General features: G+C 40.9%; 1 protein-coding gene across 1 annotated transcript in view; it reads right to left on the reverse strand.

Annotated features, from left to right (window-relative positions):
* LOC112074109 (extracellular matrix organizing protein FRAS1-like) overlaps positions 1-9,386 on the reverse strand; it is a gene marked incomplete at its 3' end in the record, with an annotated part of 36,550 nt that overhangs the window by 4,513 nt on the left and 22,651 nt on the right. The window contains exons 8-9 of the mRNA XM_024141330.2: positions 1,231-1,347; positions 43-157 (exon numbers count right to left, since the gene is read on the reverse strand). Coding sequence (XP_023997098.2) covers positions 43-157; positions 1,231-1,347 — 232 coding nt within the window. The remainder of the gene's footprint in view (positions 1-42; positions 158-1,230; positions 1,348-9,386) is intronic.

Below are 9,386 nucleotides of genomic sequence, written 5' to 3' on the forward strand. Positions count from 1 at the left end.
CTGTCTCCTCCTGAGAAGATAGAAGATGGCAGGGTAGATTACCTTGTCCCTGAGGTAGGGGCTTGGTGATGTTGTAGACAAGCTTTTCACTGGGCGTCTCAGAGTCCACAAAGGACAAAGCTGTGGGTGTTAGCACGGTCACACGATCTTCCAGCGCCTGCATGGATACACACACACACACAGATACACATCAGCATGCACTCAGAGATGAGCAGCAACACACACACACACACTCCACCCAACACACACACACACACACACACACACACACACACACAACACACTCCATCCCAACACACGCACACTCCACCCAACACACGCACACTCACACTCACACTCCACCCAACACACACACACGCACACGCACACGCACACGCACACGCACACGCACACTCCACTCAACACACGCACACTCCACCCAACCACACACCTCACTCACTCACTCATCACTTCACTCACTCACTCACTCACTCACTCACTCACTCACTCACTCACTCACTCACTCACTCACTCACTCACTCACTCACTCACTCATCACTCACTCACTCACTCCACTCACATCAACTCACTCACTCACTCACTCAACACACACACACTCCATCCCCAACACACACTCACTCCACCCAACACACACACACTCCACCCAACACACACACACACACACACTCCAGCAATATTCAAATCTTGTCTCTGAGTTTTTCAGTAGACTATATTTGCAACAAGGCCATTAAGTAATACTGCAAGACAATATAAGAATAAATTACATTTTTGTGCTAGACTAAAACCGAAAAGTTTTGGGTCGAATCCAACACAACACAGAGTGAAATCCTCTGAATTGTCAAGTATTGTAGACTTTCACTATTGTAGACTTTTAATATTGTAGACTTTCACTATTGTTGACTTTTAATATTGTAGACTTTTAATATTGTAGACTTTTAATATTGTAGACTTTTAATATTGTAGACTTTCACTATTGTTGACTTTTAATATTGTAGACTTTTAATATTGTAGACTTTTAATATTGTAGACTTTCACTATTGTAGACTTTTAATATTGTAGACTTTTAATATTGTATACTTTCACTATTGTAGACTTTCACTATTGTAGACTTTCACTATTGTAGACTTTTACTATTGTAGACTTTTACTATTGTAGACTTTCACTAGGCACGAAGACTACTACTCCGCAGTAGATAGTGTATTTTTGTCCGTCGTTCTGTTTTTCCATTACCGTTATCTGTAGGTCGCAGGCGGGAGCCAGCTGGGGGAACCCTGGGAGTTCAGGCATCACTGCGATGGTGAAGGTCTGAGCATCACTGAGCGTGTCTGGCGAGCCCTCACTAGACACCTGGAAGAGGAAGACATTTTGAATCCTACTGTCATTTCAAACCTTTATCATCAGCTTTAACCATAACCTAATCTCATGTGGATAGACACAGATAACATAAACGGCATCGTAGCGTCTGTCAACTCACTGTTGGAAGTGACTAAGTAACGAGGAACTGCGTTTTGATTCGCTGATTTTGCATCACTGATCATTTGGACAAATCACAATTCAAATTTCGGAAGAGGAGGGAACATTTGGTCCATAGACTTGCCTAAAGACCTGTAGATAGATTCCTGTTTAGGGACCCCCCCCACAGCACTTAATCTGACGCAGTTACACACGATTTTAGTTCTGGGGTTCTGACATTAGCCATGACCAAGAGAAGCACTGAAACAAGTAGCTATGGTAAATGGTAGGTCTAAACCTGTTGTTAGCTATAGTAAAGGGTAGGTCTAAACCTGTTGTTAGCTATGGTAAAGGGAATGTCTAAACCTGTTGTTAACTATGGTAAAGGGTTGGTCTAAACCTGTTGTTAGCTATGGTAAAGGGTAGGTCTAAACCTGTTTTTAGCTATGGTAAAGGTATGTCTAAACCTGTTGTTGCTATGGTAAAGGGAAGGTCTAAACCTGTTGTTAACTATGGTAAAGGTAAGGTCTAAACCTGTTGTTAGCTATAGTAAAGGGTTGGTCTAAACCTGTTGTTAGCTATGGTAAAGGGTAGGTCTAAACCTGTTGTTAGCTATAGTAAAGGGTTGGTCTAAACCTGTTGTTAGCTATGGTAAAGGGTATGTCTAAACCTGTTGTTAGCTATAGTAAAGGGTAGGTCTAAACCTGTTGTTAGCTATGGTAGGGTAGGTCTAAACCTGTTGTTAGCTATAGTAAGGTAGGTCTAAACCTGTTTGTTAGCTATAGTAAAGGGTTGGTCTAAACCTGTTGTTAGCTATGGTAAATGGAAGGTCTAAACCTGTGTTAACTATGGTAAAGGGTAGGTCTAAACCTGTTGTTTAGCTATAGTAAAGGGTAGGTCTAAACCTGTTGTTAGCTATAGTAAAAGGGTTGGTCTAAACCTGTTGTTAGCTATGGTAAATGGAAGGTCTAAACCTGTTGTTAGCTATGGTAAAGGTATGTCTAAACCTGTTGTTAGCTATAGTAAAGGGTATGTCTAAACCTGTTGTTAGCTATAGTAAAGGGTTGGTCTAAACCTGTTGTTAGCTATGGAAATGGAAGGTCTAAACCTGTTGTTAGCTTATGGTAAAGGGTTGGTCTAAACCTGTTGTTAGCTATAGTAAAGGGTTGGTCTAAACTGTTGTTAGCTATGGTAAATGGAGGGTGTCTATGGCTACCTGTTGTTAGCTATGGTAAAGGGTATGTCTAAACTCTTGTTATTAGCTATAGTAAAGGGAAGGTCTAAACCTGTTGTTGCTATAGTAAAGGGTATGTCTAAACCTGTTGTTAGCTATGGTAAAGGGAAGGTCTAAACCTTTGTTAGCTATGGTAAATGGAAGGTCTAAACCTGTTGTTAGCTATGGTAAATGGAAGGTCTAACCTGTTGTTAGCTATAGTAAAGGGTATGTCTAAACCTGTTGTTAGCTTATAGTAAAGGGTAGGTCTAAACTGTTGTTAGCTATAGTAAAGGGTATGTCTAAACCTGTTGTTAGCTATGGTAGGAAGAAAGGTCTAAACCTGTTGTTAGCTATGGTAAATGGAAGGTCTAAACCTGTTGTTAGCTATGGTAAATGGAAGGTCTAAACCTGTTGTTAGCTATAGTAAAGGGTATGTCTAAACCTGTTGTTAGCTATAGTAAAGGGTTGGTCTAAACCTGTTGTTAGCTATAGTAAAGGGTTGGTCTAAACCTGTTGTTGTATGGTAAATGGAAGGTCTAACCTGTTGTTAGCTATGGTAAAGGGTATGTCTAAACTGTTGTTAGCTATAGTAAAGGGTAGGTCTAAACCTGTTGTTAGCTATAGTAAAGGGTATGTCTAAACCTGTTGTTAGCTATGGTAAATGGAAGGTCTAAACCTGTTTGTTAGCTATGGTAAAGGGTATGTCTAAACCTGTTGTTAGCTATAGTAAAGGGTGGTCTAAACCTGTTGTTAGCTATGGTAAAGGGTATGTCTAACCTGTTGTTAGCTATAGTAAAGGGTAGGTCTAAACCTGTTGTTAGGTATGGTAAAGGGAGGTTCTAAACCTGTTGTGAACCTCTTGTTCATCTAGAACTAGTAAATATGTAGTGCATTGCTTATGACCTGTAATGAGCTGCTAATGAATATGCGATGTAGCACAGTATAGCATATAATGATTATATAGTGAAACTAATGAACATGACAGCAGTTTTACTAAGTTCATTGCCAAGTTATTTTTATCCTGTACCCTCTAATTTTCAACACGCGGATTTGACGTGTAGCCACACATCTCAATAAAACTGCAAATAAAATGAAAAAGTTACTGACGTGATGTCATATTTAATATTTCATAGTATTCCCAACACCCATAGTATCTCCCAAACACCCATAGTATCTCCCAACACCCATAGCAACTCCCAACACCCATATTATCTCCCATCGCCCATAGTATCTCCCAAACGCCATAGTATCCCAACGCCCATAGTATCTCCCAACGCCCATAGTATCTCCCAACGCCCATAGTATCTCCCAACGCCCATATAGTACTCCCAACGCCCATAGTATCTCCCAAGCCCATAGTATCTCCCACGCCATAGTATCTCCAACACCCATAGTATCTCCCAACCATAGTATCTCCCAATACCTATAGTATCTCCCAACACCCATATTATCTCCCATCGCCATAGTACTCCCAACACCCATAGTATCTCCCACGCCCATAGTATCTCCCAACACCCATAGTATCTCCCAACACCCTAATTATCTACCATCACCCATAGTATCTCCCAACACCATAGTATCTCCCAACACCCATAGTATCTCCAACACCCATAGTATCTCCCAACACCATAGTATCTCCCAACCCATAGCAACTCCACCACCCATAGTATCTCCCAACTATCTCCCAACACCCATAGTATCTCCCAATACCCATACTATCTCCAACACCCCATAGTATCTCTCAACACCCATATTATCTCCCAACGCCCATAGTATCTCCCACCTATCTCCCAGCACCCATAGTATCTTCAACAACCATAGTATCTCCAACAACCCATAGTATCTCCAACACCCATAGTATCTCCCAACATCCAAACCATAGTATCTTCCCCAAACACCCATAGTATCTCCCAATAACCATAGTATCTCCCAACACCAATAGTAACTCCGACACCCAAGTATCTCCCAACACCAATAGTATCTCCCAACTATCTCCCAACACCCATAGTATTCCCAACACCCATAGTATCTCCCAACACCAATAGTATCTCCCAACACCCATAGTAATCTCCCAATAACCATAGTATCTCCCAACACCAATAGTATCTCCCGACACCATAGTATCTCCCAACACCCCATAGTATCTCCCAAACCATATGTATCTCCCAACACCATAGTAATCTCCAACACCCAATAGTATCTCCAACACCAATAGTATCTCCCAACTAATCTCCCAACACCCATAGTATCTCCCAATAACCATAGTATCTCCCAACACCCATAGTATCTCCCAACACCCATATTATCTCCCAACACCCATATTATCTCCCAACACCCATATTATCTCCCAACACCCATAGTATCTCCCAACACCCATAGTATCTCCCAACACCCATTCCATAGAAGGTCATCTTGTCCTACAGAAGCAGATCCGTTTGAATATTAAGGCTGTCAAAAGAAACTACTTGAAAGATGACAGTATTCGCTCATTATGAAAATGTCTGACGATCTGAGTATTGACAGGGTCATAACTTTACTGTTATCATGATGAGATTCTTCAGAAATATATTGTTTTGCTTTAACCTTGGCTGATGGTGCCAAAATGTTGAGAGAGAGAGATCGAGAGAAAGAAAGAATGAGAAATAATGTGAGAGAGAGGGACAGAGTGAGAGAGCAGAAAGAGTGGAGCGAGAGAAAGAAACAGAGAGTCAGAGAGAGCAAGAGAGAGAGAGACAGAAACAGAGAGACAGAGAGAGGAAGAGAGAGACAAGGGGAGAGAGAAAACGATAAAACAAGAAAACGAGAGAACGTTCAACTGACTGTGATCTCTCTCTATGTTCTTGGCTGCTGATTTGCCTCGTTGTGCCAGGCTCTATGAAAGCTGTTTGCTTAACCTGGCTGCTACACATCCATTTGTTATGGCCTAAACGCTGCTGAGCGCTGAGTCTACTTCACAAGGATAATCCCTGACGTAGCACTAATTTGTGAGTAATTTGGTTCCATTTTCTCCAAAATGCAGTAAGATGAGACAGAGAGCCCGAGAGATAGGGAGACAGAGAGATGTATTTCTCTGTGCCCACAGAAAGAATTCATCCTTCACTTTTTACATATTTTGTTGTGTTACTGGTTGAATAAAAAATGTATTCAATGTAGATGTTTTTGTCACTGGCCTACAACACAATACCACGTAATGTTAAAGTGGAGTTATGTTTTTGACATTTTTACAAATTAATAAAAAATGAAATGCTGAAATGTCTTGAGTCAATAAGTATTCAACCCTAACCCTAAAAATGTAAAAAGTAGACATTGAACATCCCTTTGAGCGTGGTAAAGTTATTAATGACATTTTGGATGGTGTATCAATACACCCAGTCACTACAAAGGTACAGGCGTCCTTCCTAACTCAGTTGCCGGAGAGGAAGGAAACTGTTCAGGGATTTCACCATGAGGCCAGTGGAGACTTTAAAACACAGAGTTTAATGGCTGTTATAGTAGAAAATTGAGGATGGATCAACAACATTGCACAGTAGTTATTCCACAATACTAACCTAAATTACAGTGAAAATAAAAAAATATTCCAAAACCTGCATCCTGTTGCAATAAGGCAGTAAAGTAAAACTGAAAAAATAAATGCAAAGAAATGAACTATGTGCTATGTTAGAGGCAAATCCAACACAACACACCACTGAGTACCACTCTTCATATTTTCAAGCAAAGTGGTGGCTGCATCATGTTATGGGTATGCTTGTCAACGGCAAGGACTAGGGAGTATTTTAGGATTAAAATGAATGGAATAGAGCTAAGCACAGGCAAAATCCTAGAGAAAAACCTGGTTCAGTCTGCTTTCCAACAGACACTGGGAGAAAAAAAATCACATTTCAGCAGGACAATAATCTAAAACACAAGGCCAAATCTAACACTACAGTTACTGACTAAGATGACATTGAATGCTCCTGAGTGACCTAGTTTTAGTTTTGACTTAAATCTACTTGACAATTTCTGGCAAGACTTGAAAAACGTAAGAGTTTTTCTATTTAAACTATTATACAAAACTACTGCAACCAACAGAATGTTATATATATATAGAACACAGAGGGATATGCATATATATATATATATATATATATATGGGCGATACAGCCCTCCCAGCTCTGCAGATTTTGCTGCCAAGAGATTAGAATCATTAGATCACTTGTTTTGGTACTGCCCATACGTAGCTGCTTTTTGGTCGCAGGTTCAGGAATGGCTGAAAAATCATAACCTTTACCGAAAGCTCACACTGCAAATAGCACTACTGGGTGACTTGAAAAGCCATAGTCATTCAATCACTAATATATTAATGCTCTTAGTAAAAAAGAAAATGTTATTTTTAATTTACTATCTGTAGAAACTATGAGAATAGAAATGTTCAGAACTTTTGTGAAACATCACAGCACAGATATAAAATATATGGCAAGAAGAAATCTAAGCTGGATGGTGTTCAGAGATAGATTGGAGGGGTTGAGGGGAGCTGAAAGATGGGACTGGATGGTGTTCAGAGATAGATGAGAGGGGTTGAGGGGAGCTGAAGGATGGGACTGGATGGTGTTCAGAGATAGATGGGAGGGGTTGAGGGGAGCTGAAGGATGGGACTGGATGGTGTTCAGAGAGACAATAGATAACAGCAGAGTACTATCGATTAGTATCTTGTCCATTTATATATGACATATTTGTTTTAGAGCCTTAGATCATATTTAACTATTGCCAGATACATTGCCCAAGTGACGTGCGGCCTTTATCCATAATGTCAGTGTAAGTGTACATGAGTTGCTGCATCATTTCCAAGCATCACTTAAGTCGTGACCCACACTATCCGTACTACCTGAGTAGTTATCCCTGTTCTATCTTTATCGACTTTTCCTCTTGAATGAAATGTGGTTAGTTGACTATATTTAGCCTCTCAGACTAAGGAGAGCCCAGGGCGCGTTACTCTCAACCTCTCCCCGAAGCGAGTCTGTGAGAGCATAACACCTAAGGCGACGGAGTATCTTAATCACTTTAGGCTCAAGCCTGGTCTCTTTCCATCTAATTAGCCATTTACCTAGCTGTACGCTCTGAGTTGATACACGGTTAGCTGATGAGCAAGCGTATCATGAACCTAATAGTTACATTGACTATATACAGGTTACATTACTAATCCTCCGTCATTTGTAGCATTTCGACTATCCAACCCTATAACTTATGTTAACGAAACTCCTGGGATGATAATAATGAAGGCGGTCCATCATCTACACGATCGCGACAAAATGGCTTACCATTGTTTGACTATACTACATGCGTTACATATCTATATTTTACAATGTTACATGACTAGTATTACTGTTACATACTATATACATCGTTACGATAAACTATCTATACATGACTTAGCATACTGATATACATGTTGAGCATCACTATATACATGCCTGTACATACTATACACCATGGTCACCATACCGTTATACACATCTGTTACATACGTATACAATCATTGTTACATACCTATATTGACATGTTAACATGACTTATATACCTGTTACATGACTATATTACAGTGTTACATACTAGTATTGACATGTTACATACTATATAGCATGGTGTTACACTACTATATAACATGTCACATACGTAGGTATACATGTACATACCTACTATAACATGTTAATGTACTATACACATGCTTACAAACTATTAATACATGTTACATACTATATACAGATGTTTACATTCAACGTATATAGCATGTTAACATCAACTATATACCATGCTTACGAATACTATATATCATGTTACGATTACTTATATACATGTACCTATACTATATACCATGTTACTATACTATTCATACATGTCTACCATGACTATATTACACTGTTACATACTATAATACAGGGTTACAGACACAGTATTATTTTATTATTAGTGTTATATTATTTTTTGGTCCCACCCTTCAGCTCCCCTCAACTCCTCCCTCTTTCTCTGGAACACCATTCCAGGTTCCACCTCTTCAGGCTCCCCCGTCACCCCTGCCCTCTTATCTCTGGAAACCGAACCCATTCGCCAGTCCCATCTTTTCAGCTCCCCCCAACCGCCTCCCATTCTATCTCTGAAACCACCATCCAGCCCCACCGTCAGCTTTCCCCTTCCAACCCTTTCCCATTTGCTATCTCTGGGGGACAGACCATTCCTATTCCCACCACCTTTCAGCTCCCCTATCAACCCCTCCCATCTATCTCTGAACCATCCAGTCACCATCACTCCCCTTCAACCCCTTCCCACTAGTCTATAAACCATCCAGTCCCACCTTCAGCTCCCCTCAACCCCTCCCATTCTATCTCTGCACGACCATCCAGTCCCACCATTCAGCTCCCCTCAACCCCTCCCATCTACTCTCAAACCATCCAGATCCCCCTTCACGCCTCCCCTCAACCCCTCCCATCTATCTCTGAAAACCCATCCAGTCCCACCTTCAGCTCCCCTCCAACCCTCCACTCTTCTTGAAAGAGCCATCCCTTCAGCATCAACCGCTCCCACCATTAACCTCAAGCCCCTCAGCCCTCCAACCCTCCCATCTCTTCTCCTGAAAAACCATTCAGTCCCACTTCAGCTTCCATCCAACCCCTCCCACCGTATCTTCGTTTAGACAGACCATCCAGTCCCACCCTTTGCAGCTCCCATTCAAACCCCTCCCATCTAT

This window comes from Salvelinus sp. IW2-2015, unplaced genomic scaffold (genome assembly GCF_002910315.2).
Source record: "Salvelinus sp. IW2-2015 unplaced genomic scaffold, ASM291031v2 Un_scaffold2500, whole genome shotgun sequence".
NCBI lineage: Eukaryota > Metazoa > Chordata > Actinopteri > Salmoniformes > Salmonidae > Salvelinus > Salvelinus sp. IW2-2015.